Here is a 23,895-nt window from a genome sequence, read left to right as displayed (position 1 = left end):
CGTCTGGAATAGCATGGGTGGATGGCAAGCGTTATAGAAACATGTAGAATATTCTGTGATGTTCAAGTGACACTAGACTGATCTGTAACTGTGCAGAAAGTGCTGGAAGCTAGTTAGACTATATAAGTGGAGCAGTAACGTCCCTGTCACACCTCACACCTCACATTACGTTAAGACCAGTTTTTGTCCTTTGTTTGTTTCTTGTTTGTTTCTTTGTTGTTTAACGCCACACTCAGCAATATTCCAGCTATATGACGATCTGTGAATAATGGAGTCTGGACGAGACAATCCAGTGATTAACATCATGAGCATCGATCCAGGCAATTGGGATCGATGACATGCATCAACCAAGTCAGCGAACCTGACCACCCGATCCCGTTAGTCGCCTCTTACGACAAGCATAGTCGCCTTTTACGGCAATTATGGGTTGCTGAAGACCTATTCTAACCCAGACCTTCTCTTGTTTTTTGTAATACAATTGTTGATAGTATACCGTTTGTTGGTTTCACACAAAATTCTTTTACGTACTGAATTTGGGGTTAACAATATGGGAATAGACACATAACATTATAAACCGACATCACTCATTAGCTGTTTGGGGAAAAGAGTTGTGTTCAAACATTTTATATTATTAATTTATGAGAACATTGTATAATAAGAACCAAGCTAGTTTCAAGCTGGTCACTTAACTATCGATTAACTAATAGCATTTTATCATCAAATTTGGACAGTGTTAGATAACAAAGCAAACTATTGTATTGTTTACGCCATTGATCGTGTGTGGCACAGCGTGATTGTGTATAAATGAGAGAGGATTGGTATTAAAAGCCAATTGTTCACATGACCTTCTAATGGTGCAACAGGGGTCCGTGTTTGGTCCTTTCTCTTTATTGTAAGTGACATTGCTGATGAATTTGACTATATGACAAGACTTTTTAGCTGATGATGCATCGTTTGGCATGTCATCCAATGATATCAGTGTATTGGAACATTCCTTATGCACAAATTTAGTAATCTTAAGGTCAATGGGCGAAACTTTGGCTGACAGCTTACAATACCGAATTGTTCTATTCTCATAGACAACATATATTTTTCAACAGAAAAAAGATCAGCTATGTACATAGTCCAAAGCACCTGGGTGTTATACTTGAAGCCAGTAGCAAATGATCTTGTCATATAGATACCATTATAAAAACACCTTTCTCAATGAGAAAACGCAAGCATCTACATCGTAGAAATACTATTGATGTAAACCTTCTCTTATACAACAATGTGTATCTCTCTCTCTCTCTTCCTTACTCTCTCTCCTCTCTCTCTTCTGCAGTGTTGGATGTATTGAATTTTGAAATTGCGAAATTTTAAATACCAGGGAGAGGGGCATCTAAAGGATTTTGTCCCCGAATCCCTTCTCTTCTTGTGAATAAATATTTTATAATCATTGAAAGGAAAGCATAAGAATAAAAAACCTAACGTTTCCTCACTGGCTCCATGACAGCTGAGAAATAATGTTCAGAAGGGCTCTTGATACACACACCAGAAATACTCCCCCTTTTCTCCAAAATGCTCTTGAACACATCTCCTATGTGTATGAGATGAGATAAGGTGTACGTCCTCCTTGGTATGCTGAGTCCGATAAAGTGCTGTTGCTGGGGATTCTCCCGTTCGTTGGTATCATCGACTTTCAAGACATCATGGAGATGTTTACATCGTATGCCACCTTCTACATACAGGGCACAGTGAAGGGCCCAAGCTGGATACTGTTCTGTGGGAATGTGGGGTAAACATTTGGCAGCGTTAATGTAGATGGCACTTCCTACTGGCTCTACTAATGGGACGCCGGCCTTCTTCAAGATGTCTCCAAACATGGTCAAGCTTTCAATTCTGTACTTCAGATACCTGTCATCCGTTCCTTCCCAGAGACCTCTAGCTACAGCTTCCATATCCCGGCTAGATAACCCACCGTGGTTCGAATTTCCCTCAATGTAGATCATTCGTCTTTTGAATTTTCCATATATATCAGAGAGTCGAGTGGCGAAAAAGCCACCAATGTTACACAATCCATCCTTTTTAGCAGACATGTACATTCCATCAAAGTAGGAGAACATTTCCAGAGCTATATCTCTTGCGGGAACATCTTGATACATCTTGCTTCGTGTTTTGATGAAATATGCATTTTCTGCAAAACGACATCCATCCATAAACAGAGGAATATCATGCATCTTGCAGATTTCAGAAACATGTTTGATGTTTGCCATGGATACTGGCTGTCCTGCTTGATTGTTGCTGGTCAGGGTCAAGATGACAATAGCCTTGCCTGCATCCACCTCTCTGAGCTCTTCCTGTAACCGTGAACAGTCAAGATCTCCATTGAAGTATCCACCAACAACTTGTTTGCAAGGAACATCTACCACTATCGCTCCACTGAGTTCAGCATTTGTACGCCCTGTGATATACATTGTGTTACTGAATACAGTGAGACCTGGCCTAGCTAGAACTGAGAAGAGAATATGTTCTGCTGCTCTGCCTTGGTGAACGGGAAGAATATATGGAAATCCAGTTAAATGTTTGATGCTATCAACAAAAGTGTCAAAGCTCTCGGGATTGATGCAACCTTCGCTTGTATCCACCATGGCAGCCCACTGGTGTTGACTCATTGAAGCGGTACCGGAATCACTCCAAAGGTCAAAAGTTACATACTTGTCTTTCATCTGGAACGGATTGTAGCCGCTTTCATGTAGAATTTTCATTCGTTCTTCTCCGGTTGGATTTGGCAATGGTTCTACCATCTTAATGCGGAAGGGCTCCATGAATGACCTTCTGGAAAGTGAAAAGGTTTTCTTTGTTTGAATTGAATTACATGAGGAACAATTGAGTGAGTGAGTTAAAATTTAAAGTTACATCTGCAATATTACTGCCATATCGTGACTATCCATGTTAAACATAATAAAATCATTTTGACTATAGTAGTATATTTTGAACTCTACATCTGTAGATAAAGTATTTTGTGAACAGGATGATAAAATCAAACACTTTATCAGTAATAAGGTTTTTTTTTAAAGCCAAAATTAATAAATTCTGCTGAAAGATTTAGATTATGAATGTGTCCACATTTGTCATTTATCCAGCTTATAAACTGTTTCCAAAAATTCTGTACAATATCACACTACCACAAGAGATGGACGATCGTCTCTCTATCATCACTGCAAAAAGTACATCGATCACTGTCCACATTCTTGATATAAAATAGAAATGTGTGGGTTGTAAGTATCCTATGAATTATCCTGAACTGAAACCACCGAAGCTTTGTATCTTTGGTCATTTTGAAAGGTTTTATGAAAATGGATTTCCAATTTAATTCACCTAAAATATATTCCCATTTCTGTCTGTCTTTCCAACTAACCAAAGGTCCAAAAAGTGTATAGTAGGCATGTTTGGAAACTTTCTTTAATGAGAAAAGTTTAGTCAATAATAAACTGTAATCTAAAGGGCTAATGGTGTTCTCCATTTTAATGTTTGCCTTCTTAATACAGTTTGAAACTGCAGAAACTATACTATTAAACTGCATGATTGGCAGTGTGAATTCATGTTTTCTACAAAAGTCATTGTATGACAAAAAACAACCGTTTATATCTAATAAATCGCAAATTATATACACTCTTGCATCAACCCACTGTTTCCAAAAAACAGTTTGTTTGTCAATCTTGATCATATCTGGATTATAAAATAGAGGTTCGCTTATCAGTGCATCAAAAGTGTCAATTGTAGCCTTATTAAAGAGTTCATAAAAAGCCCCCAAACAGTCTTTCCAAAAAGGATTGAGAGTTTGATTACTCAATTTCAGGATAAAAGAGGACCCGTATTTGTGCATAGTGGATGATTTTGGATGAAAAGACATCAACAACACCTTCCAGTTGGTCTGATAGTTTTCAGACAACACCTTCTTGATCCAAGAGATTTTCTGAGATTTGAAATACTTAAAAACATCAACCATTCCCACACCTCCATCTGCAGAGGATTTGCATATTACTTGACGTTTAATTCTATCTGGTTTATTATTCCATAAAAATGAAAACAGTAACTTGTTCAACTCCTTCATAAACTGTTCTGAAGGATTGGGTAACGATAAGAAAAAATAATTCAATTTAGAAACTAATAATGCCCTAATAATTGCTATCTTTCCTGGATGAGTAATAATTCTTTTCATCCACTGTTTAATGATTTTTTCAATTTCATAAATTTTCCTTCTATTATTCAAATCTTCAATTAAATCAAGATCTGTGGAGAAAACAATTCCCGAAACTCTAAAAGTTGCTCGATTCCATTTAATATTCAATTCAGGTATATACCTTACATCACTATTCTTTCTACTCCCTATCCAAACAACTTCGGACCTATCATAATTTATTTTTAAACCTGAAATATTAGCAACTGTTTTAAAGTATGAATTGTTTCTTCGAATGAGGTTCTGCTTCCATCCAAAATGAATTTAGTATCATCAGCATACTGTTTTATGATATTTTCTTTACCATTAATACATAATCCTTTGATATATTTTTTTTCTTAACTAATATTGCCAGTATCTCGGCACATAAAAGAAAAATATAGGGGCTGAAGGGGTCCCCTTGACGACATCCCTTTTGTATATCAAACCAAGCGGGTGTTCTTCCATTCACAGTTACACATGACTGTATGTTGGTGTACAAGACATTTATCCATTTTCTGATGTTACTTCCAAACCCCCCAAAAGAAAGACATTTTTGTATAAAAGACAATGCAACAGAGTCAAAAGCCTTTTCGAAATCAACTAATAAGAGCATCCTTGGAATCATATGTTTTTCAGTATAAAATAAAATGCCATTTAATAACCTGGTATTATCACCAATGTATCTATTAGCCATGAAACCAGTTTGTTCAGAATGAATCAATTTGGAAGAACAGTTTTTATTATTTCTGCAATACATGAAGAAACCAACTTATATGAAACTTTAAGAAGCGAGATTGGTCTCCATTTTTTAGGAATTTTTTTCGGTCTGTTCTCTTTTGGTAGGCAGGTAATAATTCCTTGTTTTTGAGTTACAGATAACACCCCCGTATTAAAGCCTAAATTGATGGATCTGAGCAAAAAGTACCCCATGTCTTTCCAGAATTTTTTAAAAACTCTGCAGATAAACCATCTGATCCTGGACTTTTGTTATTTTTCATAGATTTCAAAGACTTCAGTAGCTCTTAGTAGGTCAGAGGATTTTCCAAGGTATCGGACATAGTCTTTTCTAGAGTAGGAATCTCAATGTCACCTTCGTTTAGCAATCTTTCTAAGTCAAAATTAACAATATCATTTTCCTGTGAATTATATAAATTTTGATAAAACACCTGTGTTTCTTTTAGAATTTCCTTATGATCAATCAAGATTTCACCATTAGGTCTCTCAATTTGGGTCATTGTTTTACTGACAAAATTCCTGTTTTCAAGGCCACAAATATATTCGAAATTTTCTCTCCCTCTTCTATCCATTTAGATCTGGATCTTATGTACACACCTTCCATTTTATTTCTTCTTAGTTCTTCTAGTTCTTTTCTTTTTTGCTCCAAAAGACAGTGGTCAATGTCAATGTAATGTTCTATGTTTTCAATAGTTTCTGTCAACTCCTTTTCCTTCTTAAGTCTCTCTTTCTTTTTAAATGTGGCATAAGATATTGTTTTCCCTCTAATTTCCATCAGTAATACTTCTAAAAATAATTGATGAGTGACTGTATATCGGAGTTTGGCAACTTATCAAGATTTTGCTTGTCAGAAACTTGAACTGCATACTGCTTTTTAACATTTGATATTACTGAGTGTACTACATTTATGTATGCTGGATCACTCAGCAGAGAATTATTAAATTTCCAATAAGTGTTGGTAGCTTTTTGCTGACCCAACTGAAAGCATAAATCTATGCGTGAATGGTCAGTCCTATAGCCAGCATTAATTTTAACTCTACAAACTGACGAGTTTAAATTTTCAGAAATAAGAAAAAAGTCTAATCTGGCTTGTTTTACAGGTTTCTTCCTTCTCCATGTGAGCTGTTTAACGTCTGGGTTTTCTTCACGCCACACATCAATGAGCTCCAACTCCCCCATTAATTTTAATACTTGCTGTCTTGCTGGAGGGTTATTTACATGTGCATAACTATGAGTATCGTCTGAAGGATTTAGCACTAAATTCCAATCCCCAACTATCACAACCGATTTATTGTTAAATGATTTTATTTTATTAAGAAGTAGCTTATAAAACTCTGGATCATCACTGTTGGCTCCATATAAGTTAGCTATTGTCATCCTTACACCTTCAACTGTCATGTCTAGAACCAACAAATTCCCTTTCATGTCCTTGAACACAAAATGTATCTTGTAGTCAAAACTATTGTTAATCATAATAGCTACTCCCCTAGAGTTTCCGCTGAAGGAATTAAATATAAAGTCAAATCCTCATTCTGCTCGAATAAATTTCTCACAGTTCTCCACAAAATGAGTGTCTTGTAGCATATAGAGAGCATGTTGTCTAGATTTGAGAAAAATAAAAACATCTTTTCTTTTCTTAGATTCATTAAGGCCCCAACAATTCATAGAACCAATACTGAAGGTTCCATACATTATCATGATACTAATACACACAAAAGATCTGACTTAAAAATGTACTCTGATCCAGTAATGAAATAATTCTGGTATGGAATGTATACATATGGAATAAATGCAATGCAAAAAGGAAATACAATGTTGCACAAAAAGTTTTCGAATTCTGGAAATGCAATTTTCATTGGGATGCCTTCAAAAACCCTTAGATTTAATACACAATAATTCTGCATCATAAACACATTCACACACATCCGTCAGACAAGACAAATAAAACAACAAAGAACACAAAATAATACTTCAGGTATGGTATCTCTCCTCCAAAGATCATGACACTACGACCGCCACGCTACCAGTTACAAACTCAACACATCCTAATGAACTGAAGACAACCTCTCATTGAGAATAAAGAGACACAAATACTCACTGGGAAGAAAATGACAACAGACCTAAAACAGTAAAAAGTAAACAGTGAAATGTTAACGTGTGACATGTCTGTGTCACGTGACTTAAACTGAACCCTCCAATATATTGCTCGTGGAAAGGTATTTAAGTTCAAACGACTGTTGTTATTATGCAAGTCAGCATGTTGCAATCAATTAAACAGAACATCATACATTTACAGCTCCTAATATAAACACATCAGTCTTCTTTACAGTCACGAAAAGTGTAGTAAGCAAATACAGATAAACAGCTGCTAGAGGTAACATGATATGTCACATGATAGGTCACGTGAACATTCAACATCATTCCCAACGTGGTGGCGATGCAACACACACATATTTATCCAAGACAGTAGATTTGTTGCATAGAAAATTATATATTTTGTAAAAATATCAGTAATATATAAATCTTACGTCTGATATGTTGGTAGGTCTTGGTGTTTTGTGTAGATGTAACATGACCACACAGTTACGTAGTGCAGCACCGTGGTTAAAACCACAAAGATCTTAGACTTATAGTAATTAGCCTATATGACAAACAGTAAAAATGCATTTTTGCCAAATAATCACGACTGACCTGTCAAAGGACGTACAGAAGCGAGCTTTGGTCCAAAAACCTTACAAATCTGTCCAAATGAATACTTTATCAAATCCAGCCGACAACACACCATGTCGAATAAACACCACGAACAAAAGGCACTTTGGGCTAAAATCCAGAATGAACTCCAGAACGACAAGGTTGACAGCTCCGTTTCTGGTTTCAGGATATATATAGATATAATCCTTGGAATGTTAAACGTTTATATTTTAATAAACACATCTGGGAATCACTCGATCCTGTAGGCTCAATATATAGAAAACACAAGCTGGGTTGTCAGGTAGTCCAAACAAACAGAAAATTAGCATGAACTGCTTTTCAAAACAAAGTTTGTGATGGTAGATTTGTGTTGTTAGAATAACACACATCCCCACAACTGGTCACACACACGCCTTATATATATGTGTTGTGTGGTGCTTTGGTTGAACTACCACCCCTTGGAGGGTTTTTACGGGATGCTGACGACATTTGTTGATTGAGATGGATGGTATTGGTAGGAGAGGCCTATCTTTCACGTCACATCTGCTCGCGCGCCATACCGGAAGTCGGCATGAATGTTTTAGCTGTATGTTGTCTACAGATGTTGCCACCGATGTTACTTCACATGATATTGATAGGGATGATAATGCCTGTCACTGATGAAGACTAAGATGATATAATTAGATGTATTCTTGATAGTCCAATTACTGAAGAGGATATTGTAAAGGCTATTATCTGACTGAAATGTGACAAAACAGTAGGAAGTGCAACAATAATAGCAGAAATGTTTAATAATGCATGTGATATTTGTATTGCCTCAGCTGTTACTTCTTTATAATAATTTATTTGACAATGGATAACTAGAGGGGAAATACTAGATTAGCATATTTGAATTCTCGTTTGACGTTTTTGTCTGATGCATAGGAAAAAAGTGTGGAATCGAAGCAGGTTTTCGTAGTTGATACCCCACCACCGATGATATATTCACACTACAATCTGTTATTCTGTGTTTTTTTATATAAAAAGAAGGTGAGGTAAAATGTATGTTTTGTTCAGCAATTTCTCCACAGCATTCGATTCAGTTAATATAGACTAGATAAAAATGTGGAATGTACGACACAGACGGGGTGTTTCATCCAAAATGTTAAAATGTATCCAGACTATTTATACGGTGTTCAGTTTCATCCCGACATAGTTCATTTGTTCCTTCTTCTTTTCGCTGACTAAAAAGATATTGTTCAATGTTTTGAGATCACTGTATAAACTAAAGCTAATCCTTTATAACCTGTCCTTTAAGACATTTGATACAAAGGATGCACCAGTTCTACTTTATGGCGCGGAAAGATGTGTGGCAGACAAATTTTACAATTGGAATCTGTACAGATTACGACATGTAAGAGGAATTTTGGTATAAAGAAATCTACTCCAAAATTATATTGTCCAAGGCGAATGTGGTCTCTTCCCCTTTACATATTAGCAGCTAAACTTGTAATTATATACTGGTTTAAGTTATTGGCAACCGATACCCTAGAAAAGGTACAATATGTTAATTCAAAGTGCAAACAGTAGTGAGATTAACAGGGCTTCAAGACCTAAATCTTTGTTATATCGCTTTGGATTTGTACCGGAAACTCAACATATTTCACGACAAAAATTGTTTATTTCAGAATTTGTTATCAGACTTAAATGTACTTTTGAACAGGAATGGCATGTGTCTCAATATGTAAAACTGTTTTCTGCGCATCAACTTCACTCTATTATTTTCATAACAATGAGTTTATGTGGAGTGTTGCTTTCAACAGATAAGAATTATAACCTACTTCATCATGTATTTCACTACGTTTGCACAGGCAAATTCCCAGCGGAGACTAAGTGGAGAAAGATTGTGTTAAATGAAACAACTACCAACGAGGAAGAAGTATGGAAATATAAACTATCATGTGGAGCTGACCTGTCTCGATATTCTAAAATTCACACAACACTTACCCCTCATGTGTTATTACCCCTCATGTGTTATTACCCCTCATGTGTTATGCAGCATTGTAATGTTATATCCCGAGTTGAGAGAAGAAATACAGTATGTAATAAGGATTGGATCCAGAAGCAAAATATCTCAGGAATGAACAAAATGTAATACCTTTGCTCATGATTATTATCACCATGTCATCTTAAACTGTGAATGTCTACTTTCAGAGAGAGATGTATTCTTTTCCACTCTAATTGATAATCTTGATGTTGAAATGTATGTTGAAATAGAGATGATGGAAGACCATGATGTGTTAGCAATCTTTCTTGGTGCAGACAACAATGACAATAATGCATTTTTACTATTATTGGATTCTCAAAGTATTTATATCAAATGAAACAGATCCTAAACAACGCATTTTAATCTTACCAATATTTCTCTGTTTATAGCCTGTAAATATGCGGGACAGTTAATGTACAAGTGAACTTATCTACTAATATCTGTATACAGATTCATACTATTGACATCCATGCTGCTTAACGGTATAATACATGAAATATAACATATCAATTTAAGAATATAAATAAAATAGCGTAGACACGTGAAGCGCCTGTGATACAATATACATGTAAGTTCAAGGCAAGAAAAGTTTAACAAGCAAAATGATGTAATCTAACCTTAAAACAGAGAGAAGGGTGCTAATATAAGTCCGTTGAAATCTGTATTCGTGACAGTGTGAAGTATCTGCCACTGGACGCCGTATATATAGGGACTTGGGCCTTCTGTACTAATATTGAACGGCTTACGACATGCAGTGGCATGTCTACATGTTGCTGTAACCAAATATAACCATATCCACATTCGTATGGTTTAACTTGTGATGCCCAATATAGTTTCTCATTGCTGTCCATCTTATTATAGCATTTTCTAGGGTATCTTGTAGATGGTTCATTTGATAACTTGACCCAGTATTTAATAATCTTTAAATAACAATAGATATACATTGGAAACATATCCGCATTCACCATATGCCCTTGCGCTCTGTGTGCCATATTTTACACCAAAGTATGTTTTTACACTTTTATAAATGTACCTTTTCAATAACATCCAACTATTCTAGACCCCAAATTTCTGATCCGCACAACAGAATCGAGCCTATTTTTGTATGAAACACTTTAAGATAAACAGCATATGTAGTATTGTCCAAAACTCTAAGATCTTTTAATATGCCTACACAATTTTCCTTATTATTAAACATATTTTACTGTCCAAAAATACAGCGGGATTGGGCCTTCTCCCTATATACAGTTAAGCATAAAATTGCAAAATGGAAATGAACAATTGAAGATTGACATTGTGGAAACATAGTGTGCAATACACACACACACACACACACACACACACACACACACACACACACACACACACACACACACACACACACACACACACACACACACACACACACACACACACACACACACACATATATATATGTACAGTGCTGATATATTTTCTGAATAGACAGTGTGCATCTCATGCATATGCAAATGTCATACATGTTAGTGTTTATATGTAGATTTAACAATTTTAATGATTTGCAATTTGGAAACAATAATATGCTAGCTACTGAGTCTGTAAGTCGTTTCTATATATTTGTTTACAGACAGGAATATATTTGTATTCAGGAAGACATTTAAGTTTGGGCCACTAAAGAGAATACTATGTTGCGGTTTTTGTCCTCCAAGTTTATCGATAGCTGACAGTAATGTCTCCCTACAATCACCATTTAAGGGCTAAGACAGTTTGAACGATAAATACAATGGCGTGGCTATGGAATGGTCAATATGTTTCACAAAGCGATGATTAATGTTTTCTGGACAACTAGCCTTGTTTCATGGAAGTAACTTTATCAAATCGATTATTTCATTATGTTCAACATGAAAATCTTGAAGTTCAGCCTCACGTGTGTTATAAGAATCAGGTAACACATGGTTACAATCATCAATATTTATGACTGAACTGAAATATATATTTAATGCTTCAGACTTTTCAGAATCTGAAAAAGCGGTTGGCATACTTGAAACATCAGTGAATAAAGGGGGTATAGTTGTTGTAGTACCAGAATTCTTCAGAATAAATCTAAGTAATTTCCAATAGTTGGAGTTATTTTCTTTGGATACAATTGATACATACCCATCTATGTTACAATGGAAGACCTCTTTTGCTTGTTTTCGGAGATTCTTAACAGTATTTCTTTGTTTTCTGTACCTTAGGTTTACAAGATAATTTTGCTTTATTTCTGAGTCTTTCTCTGATACTGATTGCTCGTTGAATTTCGCTGTAAACCCAGGGTTTATCCCTTGGCCTCATTATTACTGGTTTGGAAGGCACGCACTCTTTTACATAATGACTCAGTGCTAATGTAAGGGCGTCACAAGCTTTGATGACCGTATCTCAGGAGTCAAACATTTTTTCCCAAGCTGTGGAAACAATAAGCTGGCTTAGGCGTTGATAATCGCCTTGCTTGTAAAGTAAAACATCTCTTACAGAAGACTTTGTTAAGTTGATACAATTGGAGAGAGTGACAAAGAACCTTGTGGTCACGGATATCGACGCTAAAGTCTAAAACACCGACTTCTAGAGTTTCGCTGTCCTGGCTTATAACAAGCGGCCAATCAGAGTAGCCGAGGTTTAATGAGATTACGTAGATCTTTACTCAACATTATATCGTGACGTTGGTGTACATTGTTATTCAACAAATCTTCGAAGACATCTCCAATGAGTACTACATTTGATGAAATGTCCAGGGCTGTTTCTATTGAGTGGTTAAAATAATCCCAATATTATGTAAGGTTGTCGGGCGGGCGATAAGTAACACACAATAACAAACTCTTTTGAGGCAGATATATTTGGAACCACATTATTTCATACTTGTGTAATTCTAAATCTATTCTATGTTTAACACTCAATGAATCACGAAAATAGAACGCAAATCCACCCCCAAAACAATCTCTATCCCTTCTAACTGGCGAACAATAACTATGCTCTTCAAAAAAAAGAAACTTGACATAGATGTAAAACCACCTTTTGCCAAATATCTAAAATAAATTACATTAAATGAGAACCAAATAAGTCAAACAGAAAGATGATGTGTCCATAATTCGCGAAAACACATGCAAAGCACATAAGCGTAGCGTTTGGGGATCAATTTTTACAGCTTCATCCAAACGCAACCGCCTGTAAAAAACGTGCAGCACAGGATCCTGCATTTGGGTATAAACCCAGGATCCTGCATTTGGGTATACCCCCTGCTGAATGGGTATAAAAATCCACATCAACGGCTGTTCATACAGTCCTAATAACGGCAGTAGGGGCGGTGACAGAATGCCAAGACTGAATGCAGCTCAACGGAACAACGCCATTGGGAGATTACATGCTGGAGCAACTCAGCAAGAAGTGCCCAGGCACTTTGGCGTATCCAGACAGACAATCTCCGCACTGTGGACCCGATACAACAACACCAACAGAGTTGACAACAGACCAAGGTCAGGAAGACCAAGGGTGACAACCCAAGCACAAGAGCGATACACCCGGCTGCGACACGTCCGAGACCGCACTACCACAGCCACGTCTACAACCACACAGATCCCTGGGGTACGCAGAATATCAGATCAAACGGTACGCAACAGTCTGCGGGAGGCTGGACTTTTTGCACGAAGACCTGTTCGACGTCATGTATTGACACCACGTCATCTGGCGGACCGTCTGCTTTGGAGCCAACAGAGGGTTAGATGGGCACGTGCAAGGTGGAGAAATGGATCGACGCGTTCGCAGAAGGAATCCACTGCCCTAAACCTTTCCGGCGCTTCTTGATCCACGTCAGTATGAATGGCAGCACATCCAACAGCGTTTTATTGACAACTTGATTGCATCTATGGGTCGTCGGTGTCAAGTAGTGAACAAGTAAGAAAACATATGTTCAGACATTTTGTGACAAAATGCTGAGTGCTGTGGATACTATGTTCAATGAGACATATATTTATCATGCGAGGATATATGCATTCAAAAGAGTCTGTTGGATATGTGTTGGATCCTCATACATTGATAGACCTCTGCATAGACAACGAGTTGCCATAAGAAAAAGTTGACGAGATTCATATGGATACAAATAAACAGCATATATTTGTGTATACTGAAGTCATGGGAATGGCATCTCGGAGCTTGTTTTATCTATTGGACATCGTCTGAGGAAGGAAGGTAGTTACTGATCAGGTTTTCGATGTCTTTTACGTTTGCGATCTTAAACCGCCTACCTGTGTGTACTTTTGTAGCAAACACTCTACCATCTAGAGTCCAGAATGAATGTATGTTCTTTGCCTTGACGGCTTCTAGTAGTGTACTCACGAGTCCGTGGCGATATTTTGTCAGGTCCCCAGTTATGAAAATTCTGTCCGGATTGGATTTCAACTTTCTTTTCGCCATGAAAACCTTGGTCTTGGTATTGTGAGAGACAAACTTTACGAGTATTTGTGTTCTGCTATCTCTTACGTCGCCAAAGGTATGACTTCCTTGAAATATTACACGCATTCTTTGACCAACTTAATCTACTTGTAAATCACACACCTAGGTATTTATAAAATAAAACAACTTCTACAGTCTTCCCTCTATAATGCCATTGCTTTCGTTTCTAGATACGATACCACCCTTCTTAAAAAAACTTTCCTTTTATCCTAATTTACAGTTTTGACCCGTCCCAATAACTCTCAAATATGTGTATTTGCTTTTGCAGACTATGACTATATCGTCAGCGAAAAGAAGCAAAAATCATTTAATAGTTTTTGGATATTGTTGTATACCATAAGTGCAAATATTTTGGATTCGATATGCTAATTCTTATTGATAATGGAAGTAAATATTTTACTGAATGTACTGAAGAGAGTTATGACTGAATTATTAACATCGCTGGTTGCGCCATGTTTGTGAGGAGGAACAATAATGCCAACTGTCATAAACTCTTGAAAATATGATCTCACTGAAAGAATATTAAACATAGGTTCCACATATGGTATTAAAATATCTGAGAAACGTTCCAGAAACCTTATTTGTGATGCTGTCAATAATATCCTCTCTAGATATTGGACAGTCAAGAATATCAACTGTACAGTGTCAACTTTATCTGCATCGAATTTCATATCACTGTTATCATCATGGCTATATGGAACTGAATTCAATTTCCTGAGATGCTCAAACCAGTCATGAAAAGCAACGTCATTATTGCAATATTTGTTTCGTTTAAGGGCTTTTAACACAGACAAAAATGTCTTAGAATTACTTATGCTTGATTCCAATAGTTTCTGTGTTTTGTTCTTTTTTCTTACAAAGATCATTGTACAGATTTCGTCCTCGATTATAGGCTGTTAGTTATCTACTGTCCTTTTTCTTTGTAGCTACTTTAAACGTCTACATCGTTCCTATTTAAGTAACTGGCAGTTGCTATAAAGCCCTTGTTGATAATGTATTGCCCTTTTTAAGTTTCGTCATAACAGATGCAGCGATAATAACAGCTTCAGTAAAGAACCCAATACTTTCTTCAACGTTGCAAAATGTTACATCTACAGCCTTCTCCAGTAAAACATTCACAGTCCCAGAAGTAAAGTTTGTTCTAAACTGTTCAGCCTTCTATTCAACTCACACGCATTTAAAGGAATCGTTGTTATGTGTATTATGTGAGGCAGAGTCACTTACTTAAAGGCTGCGTCAACAAGTCGTGACCTAAAGGTGTGATGACTCGACTGGAGACGGTATGTCAAAGCTATGGCACATATCAAACGACTCAAACGAGGCAATAACATAATGCACCACAAAAAAGTAAAATCTTCCACACCGACATCTGACCCGCACCTTCCATTTATGATATGCATTCAATGAACTACACTAGTAAGTTCCTACCAAACTTATTAAAGCCAATTAAAGCCTCAGAAAATCTTTTTTGAGCTGAAATTGTTCAAAAATTACCATACACGGTTATCATGTCCCGCTAAGTTTTCAAGGATATCATTTTCTACAAAATCAGATTCAGTGCTTGTTCGGGCATATAAGTCTCCCCCAACCATGGTATAAAATTCACAATGTGCTAGTACATCAAGTATGTCATGTTGTGATATATGTAACCCATTTTTTGCATTGCCCCAAAGGGTTTGTGTACCAAGCCGAATAATTAAGATGAACATAAGCACCTGAATATAGTAAATCTTTCTTACATCCAAAAGTAGGTAGAAAGTTGCGGCGTCGTGAAGACAAAGGGAACAATACACAAAAACAATAGTGAACAATAGAAGTAGGTCCTCACCCAACCCTCAACCCTCATGACCTTGTAAGGAACAATTGCGAACAATAGAAGTAGACCAACCTCGGTCTCTTGACCTACAGTCCGTTTGATTCCCTTTGAGACCGATGAATTGCTCACTAACTCAAAATCTAATAATTGCAACAAAACCAAAATGTGTACAACGACATGAATTGGACAGACCAACTCTGATGGTTTGTCTCATAATTTTGGACACCCGAATGAAAAAAATGTTTAACAAACGATCATCATATTGTTGACATTTTTCGCCATCCCATACCAAGGAGAACCAGTCGCTCATATGGGAACAGCCAGGTGGGCGAGTTTCATGCGCGAAAGTGAAGTAAGGCTTGCTGAGCAAACCATAGATGCGTTGTGCTAATTTTAATGATTTCCTGAACCATCATTGGTTTGAAAAAACGCGGACTCTTTAAAGCATGAGAGCTTCTTTTTTTTTTTAACAAACACTTCTCCACAACGCTTCATTCTCACAATAGACGTGTACCCGTTAACATTTACAAACACTGAAACCGCTTCGAGTGTCCGAAAAAAGTCAGGTGAGTGCCTTAACGTTAGTTTTCCGTTTTTACAACTAATTGTCTCCGCACGAGTGTGTCTAGTTTATATGCGAATTTATTATCTAGTTTATATGTAAATTCATCATCTAGTTTTTATATGTAAAATAATCATCTATTTAAAATTATTAATCGTTTCAGACACTGTAGATGCAAGTTCCGTTGCAAACCCTATGATGGGAGGTAGTTTACACTGATAGTTCATATCATGCGGTGATATGATTACGACAACCGTTTAGACTAGGTACTTTTTTTTAGAATGTCGGGTCACACAACATGCTCCGTTTTTACATGTGACACATGCCAAGCTCGTTTTCGTCATAATTATCACTTACTACGACATGGACGGAACTGCGGGTGTGTTACCACGTCTTTTACATGTGTTCATTGTGATAGAGTATTTAATAGAAAAGACAATTTGTCACGTCATGCGAAAGTGTGCAGACAGAGCGATGAAAATACTCATCGTGTAAATGATCACTCGTGTTTAAAATGTCGTAAAACATTTCCAACATCTAAAAGCTTACGGTTACATAAACACGGAACTGGACATGACATGGTAGGAGGAGGTAAAGGCTGTGGGAAAGGAAAGCTAGCAGCGCGAAAGTCAGAAGTGAGCACGAATCTCCTACCCCTGTCCTATCCCCCACCCCACCCATCACACTGCAATACTTCGATCATTAGACGATTATGAGGGTGAACATTCAACTTTAAACATCGAGGAAATTGTACTCATGAAAATGACAGTTGTTCGTTTCCAACCATTTAAAGGTTCCTCTCATATTAACCTAACTCTACAGCTTTCTAAGAAAACCAAAAGTCTTTTGAATATTCGCAACACAGACAACATGTGTTTTGTTTACTGCATTTTAGCTTATTTGTTTCTGGCAAAATCTCAGTCTCACAGTGAAAAAAAGAAATACATTATCTACCTTATCTCAACAGGTTATATCTAGAAGATTTTACATTTCCTTTGGCGTTAAATCAGATCTCGCGATTTGAAAAGCTGAACGATCACCACATTAACGTATATGTTTTTTAGGCATAGAGAATGAGGCTATGTAGGTGGGGGAAGATTTGGAGATAAGCAACCCTGACGTACACTATTGTCTGATTACCATTTTGTCTGGACTCGTTAGAAAGAACAGTAGAAATGATCGCACGCATTTCATCTTAAAAAAGTTTGCGGTCTTACACTACTGCCGCGCGATTAGAAAAACACAAGCAATATTGTTACCGTAAGGCTCAGAGAGTGATCATGCCAAAACCCGAAGAGGCAGCAGACACGTTTAGTTTACGATCGCAGGCAAAGATGGAAAGAGCCAAATTTCTCATTCTATTCGATTTCGAATGTTTACTATTAACAGAACGTGATAATGGGGAAAACACTTCAGGCTTAAACAAACACGTCCCATGCTGTTATGCTTACAAAGTTGTGTGTTCCGACGAACGTTACTCAAAACCTATACAAACCTATATAGGTGAAAATGCAGCTGAAAAATTCGTTGAAAACATCATAGATGAATATGACAGCATTATGGCATTGTTTGAGCACCCAGTACCTATGCGTTTAACGAGACAAGGTTGTACACAATACATGCAATCTGAACTTTTTACGCAAAAAAGACATTGTAATATTGCACAACAGCGAGCGCTATGACACGCATCTGATTCTTGAAGCGGCAAATGAGTTATGGCACAGAAACATCACTTATATTCCGCATAATTCAGAACAATGTTTATCCTTTACTGTCAATAACAACCTTGTTTTTCTAGATTCATTCAAATTCCTCCCAAGTTCACTCGAAGCGTTGACCAGAAACCAATTAAACAAAGGTTTTGATTCTTTTGTTTTTTTGAAAGAAAAGTTTCCCGAACAGGTTAAAATCTTGACACGAAAACTTCCTTTCCCCTGTGAGTACATGAACGGGTTTGAAAAAAGAAATGAAACTGAGTTACCGCCACACGAGTCATTCTTTAGTTCGCTGTCTGGGGAGAGAATCTCTGACGCAGACTATAATTTCGCACACGACTTATGGAATGAGTTCGAGTGTCGCACGATGAGCGACTTTAGGAGGTTTATGTGACAGTGGACGTGCTTTTGTTGACCGACATTTTTTAAACATTCCGAACGGGTTGCTCAGCAGATTATTTTTTAGACTCATGTCATTATTACAGTATGCCAGGGTTTTGTTTAGATGCAGCATTGAAAATGACAAAAGTGAAACTTTATTTAGCGAAGTTGACGAATACAATTTTATAGACAACTCTCTTCGCGGGGGAGTCTTAACAATCGGCAAACGATATGCGGCGAGTAACAATCCGTACAGGAATGATTACGATCTGGAGAAAGATACCTCTTATCTCCTATACTTTGACGGTAATAGTCTGTACGCTACGTGTATACTAGAGTGCCTCCACATTGGTGATTATATACTAGCCACATTAAGAAACCGTGCACAGAGAAAATATAGATATAAGGGCACACCGTCCATATATGGGATATAGGTTTGAACACAGCAATTATTGGAGACATTCAAACGCTCATGCACGTGCCGTGCGATATGACGTCATTGATGGGGGCCTATGGACGTGCAATGTGTTACTGCACGTGCATCCTGTGCAGCTGTACACAGCATGTGCAACTCAAAATTCGCTGTCACTTTGGAAAGCATGATCTGTGGTCATTCAAAAATTCAAAACTTCTCAGGCGCAGACACAAGCATATAACAAGCAAATCATGCCAAGATTGACAGCTGCACAGCGTCATGAAGCCATTGGAATGATCCGAGCGGGAATGAGGCAACAACAGGTGGCAACACATTTCCAATGCCATCGTAACACGATATCGGCATTGATGAGGCGTTATCAGAACACAAATGACGTTGCCGACCACCCACGTTCAGGACGTCCCCGAGTAACGACGCCAAGACAGGACAGATGGATTCGTGTTACACATCTCCGACACAGGTTCCTAACGGCAGTAACGACGTCCCAGACAATTCCTGGACTGCGCCGTATCCATCCCAACACTGTCAGGAATCGTTTACGTCAGTACGGGATTCGACCACGACGCCCTTCCATAAGTCCCATCCTGACACACCGTCATCGAGTCAACCGTCTAAGATGGTGTCGAAATCATGTTCGCCAACTTCGAATATGGTGGAGAAATGTTGTCTTTACAGATGAATCGAGGTTCAACATTTCCCACAGTGACGGGCCCCAACGTGTCTACCGGCGTTTGGGAGAACGTTATGCACGCAACTGTATTGTGGAGAGGAATCGTTTTGGCGGTGGCTCTGTGATGATTTGGGGTGGGATAACAGCACGGCACCGAGCCCCTTTGGTGGTTGTTCAGGGCAATCTCACCGATGTTGGCTACAGAGATCAGATTCTGAGGCCTGTGGTCATTCCTTTCCTGCAACGTCATGGCCCGGGATTGACATTTCAACAGGACAACGCTCGTCCTCACACGGCTAGGGTCGCAATGGATTTCCTTCACCATAACAATGTCATGTTACTGCCATGGCCTGCAATTTCTCCAGATCTCTCCCCAATAGAGCATGTGTGGGATGAAATGGAGCGCCGTCTGCGTCGTCTTCCACATCCTCCAGACAACGTCCGTGACTTGGCACAGGATTTAAGGAGGATATGGCAGGCCATTCCCCAGGCCTTCCATGCCCATTTGGTGGACTCCATGCGTCGCCGATGCACTGCTGTGATTCAAGCACAGGGTTGTCATACCCGTTATTGACTTTGTGACTTTGTCGTATGACCCCCTACTCCATTTTGATCTCCTGACGTCATCGTAACAGATGTTGTTTAGGTCCCCTTGACATTTTCTTATGGTCCGATCATTCAGCTGCTACAGCGTCTGCATCATTTTGTTCTTGCTGTGTTGTATTTCAATCCAGAATATATTTTCTCCGTGCACAATTTCTTTATGTGGCTAGTATATATCCGCAGAACCTGAAGCGTACAATCATATTGACTGGGAGATTGTTGACACAGAGACAGAAACTGGTTACATACTCGAAGTTGACCTGTCCTACCCTCCACATTTGCATAAAGCCCACGCTTCTTTCCCTTTAGCGCCGATGCATGACAATATTTTGTTCAACGAATTTTCGCATTACCACAATTAACTTTTTAAACATTTTGGTCTCCCACTTATCAAACCATTGGGTAGAAAGCTCTGTACGCTGAAGGAACGAGACAATCATGTAGTCCACTACACTGTAATTTCAAACATGCAAATATATTCACAGAAAATGTCACAGCGCTAGAAATGGACAACACTTCAGTGCATTTAGATCAACCTATTGCGGTTGGTTTTGTCATACTCGAACATGCAAAACGTCACATACTATCCTTCTATTATGACGTCATGCAGCGACAGTACGGGCCCGAATGACTGGACTTGTTGATGACCGACAAAGGCAGTCTGTTTATGCATGTGCATGCTCCCCACGATGAGCCATTAATGGATCCTTACGAATTTATGGTACAAAATCTGCATCTGTTTGATACATCATATTATACTTCCGAGCACTCATTGCATTCCATGATAAACCATAAGGTCACTGGACTCATGAAAGACGAGGCGGGTGGAAAAATCATTCGTGAATTTGTGGGGTTAAAAGCCGATAATGCTTAAGGCGCCTGCGTTACTCGCAGTGCGAAAAATCGATAAACTTGTGATAGATGTTTTCACATTGCGTTCATAACATTCTGTCTGTTGTAAAAAAATAATAAATTTTTATATTTTTATACTTTCTGATGAATAATGACGAATACTTCTTCAACACAACTTTACATATATTTTTATTTTGCTTATTTCAGGATGAATTCAGCAGCCCGGCGTTATTACATCTTCCAGATTGTAGATGTAAATAATGAAGTGAGACGTCAGTGGAGAGCCTCGGCACTTAGTAGGTTTGAAGCACAACTAAATGGTGAAAGTGTGCTTCAGCATGAGTGGGATAACTATCCCTCAGAACTGGCGCCCTTTCGTGTTCGTACCAGCCTGGAAACGGCAGACTACGCCAACAGCGTGTGTTATTTGAGACCATAATGGAATTGTCAACGTGCATGTGTTGACGGGGAATTAGCTCTTGGGGGAATAAAGGACAAAATCGACATCACTGTCCCCGGAACGCTTTATGCACAACATGTAAACAATAAAAAACAATTGCACAATGAGCGGAATACCTGCTCTGACAACACATAGTCAAACACAGCAATGAGCAGACTTTCCAGCTCAGGCGTACAAGAGGTGAGCGGAGCTCCAGCTCACCTCAGGGCGTTTCCTACGAGCAGCATATCCTGCTCGAGGTCGTCCCTATGCCAGCACTCGGAATACCAAGCCTGACTAACACCCTAGTAACTGCTTACTTACTTACTTACTTTGGAGATTTAACGTGCGCTTTCCGACTGATGCGTATTTCGCACACGGGCCCGGCCAGGCCATTTAATGTGTTTCCGAAAGGGGCGAGGGTGGTCTGTGCAACCCAAGAGGGGGCTTTAGGGGTTGCTTATATAGAATTTGGGAATTTTGAGATTTGGAATAGATGCCGATGGGGTTGGGGAGGAGAACTAAGGGAGCTGGGTATGGTGGATGATTGTTTGTTTATGTGATTTTGATTTGGTAGGTTATTATGGTTTTAGATGCGTTTTATTAGTTCCGTTTTGATTAAGAATACGCCTAAGGCCTTGAAGTTTTCTAGTTTATTTTGTGGGTTTAGTATTGCTTCTAGAGTGAGAGCCTTGTTTAGATTGAGGGTGGTTTGTAATGCGGTTCGATGTGTTAGGTAGTGTGTGCAGTGGATGAGTGCGTGTTCTGGGGTTTCTGGTTGTTTGCAGTGTGGGCAGTTACCTGTAGTGTGTTTTTTAATTTTTGTTAGGTGGTTATTTAGGTTGGTGTGTCCTGCTTGGAGTTTAGTGATTACTCTGTCGATTTTTTTTGATGGATGGAGAATTTTTGGTTTGGTTAGTGGTTTGCTGAGCACTCTTTTGATTTGGCTATTTGAGTTTAGATATAGGTTATGCCATTTTTTTGTGATTTTTTGTTTGTTTACACTTTTAATTTCTGATTTTGAGATGGGTAAGTTTAAGCTTATTTCTGGGATTTTGAGGGATAGTTTAGCTGCTTTATCGGCGTTTTCATTACCGTATATTCCTACGTGGGCGGGTATCCACAAGAAGGTTATTTGTTTGCCTGCTTTTGTTAGGTCGTTGGAGCTTTTAAGTATTTGATTTATTAATTTAGGTCGGTTTTTGGTATTTTTGTTTTGGAGGGCTTGTAGTCCACTTAGGGAGTCAGTAAGTATTAGGATTTTTTGGTTGTTTTTGGATTCTTGATTGTGGAGGGCTGAGGCCATGCCCATTAGTTCGGCCGTGAATATTGATTGGTTATTTGGGAGTCGGAAGGATTGTGTGGTTTTAGTTGGTTGTGTGGTATGGACTCCGAAACCCGTGTGTTTGGAGGTCGGATCTGAGGATCCGTCCGTGTAAATGTGACACCAATTTGGCCAATTTTTGTGTATATATGCTAGTGTGGTAGTTTTAGCTATGTTTGGGTCGGTTTGTTTATTTATTTGGCTAGCTAGTGTTGTGTCTATTTTGGGTATTTTAAGTTTAGGGGTGAAGATATTTGATTGTTTGCAGTTTTGTTTAAGATTTTTAATTTGGTGTTCATTTAGGTAGTTTGTTATTCTTTGGGATATTGGGGTAAGTAAGGGGTGTTTACGAGCTAGAGCTTGGTTTTTAGGGCTGATGTTTTGGTTTATTAAGTTTTGGATGAGAGGGTTTGATTGGGACGCGGCCCAGAAATTTAAGCTTAGCTGTTCCCTGCGTAGACTTAGTGGCATTTCTCCTGTTAAGGCCTGAAGTGAAGTGTAGGAGGTGCCATGTTGGGTGCGTGTAATGAGTTTGAGAGCCTGATATTGTATTGAGTCAAGTTTTTTAGATAGAGAGTTGTTTAGGGTGTTGTATATGGCGCAGCCGTAGTCTAGTTTTGATCTAATTAGGGATATATATAGAGAGAGGAGAGTATCTTTGGAGGCTCCCCAGTTAGAGCCAGTTAAGCATCTTAGGGTGTTTAGGTCTTTACTGCATTTAGTTGTTAGGTTTTGGATGTGAGCATCCCAGGTGAGATGTTCATCGAAAATAAGTCCTAAGAATTTGGTTTGTTTTTGAAATTTGATTGTTTGATTGTTTAGCTGGAGGATTGGGGAGGCGGGTTTCATGTTTTTATGTTTGAATACTATTCCTGTTGTTTTTTCTGAGTTAAGGGAGAAGCCCCATTTGTCAGCCCATTGTTGTATTTTATTAAGAGACTTTTGGAGTAGATTTTTGGCCATTTTCATGCTTTTTG

General features: G+C 38.2%; 1 protein-coding gene across 2 annotated transcripts in view; it reads right to left on the bottom strand.

Moving 5' to 3' along the window:
• Positions 1–455: 455 nt before the first annotated feature.
• Positions 456–23,895, bottom strand: part of LOC139443257 (tryptophanase-like) — a 47,009-nt gene continuing 23,569 nt past the window's right edge. For both annotated transcript variants that reach the window (XM_071224227.1, XM_071224228.1), the window contains exon 2: positions 456–2,817. In XM_071224227.1, coding sequence (XP_071080328.1) covers positions 1,467–2,807 — 1,341 coding nt within the window. In that variant the 5' untranslated portion in view covers positions 2,808–2,817 and the 3' untranslated portion in view covers positions 456–1,466. The remainder of the gene's footprint in view (positions 2,818–23,895) is intronic.

Source organism: Haliotis cracherodii, unplaced genomic scaffold (genome assembly GCF_022045235.1).
Source record: "Haliotis cracherodii isolate W230 unplaced genomic scaffold, xgHalCrac1.p SCAF_5, whole genome shotgun sequence".
NCBI lineage: Eukaryota > Metazoa > Mollusca > Gastropoda > Lepetellida > Haliotidae > Haliotis > Haliotis cracherodii.
The sequence above is the reverse complement of the archived record's forward strand: the minus strand, read 5'-3'. Positions and strand labels throughout refer to the sequence as shown.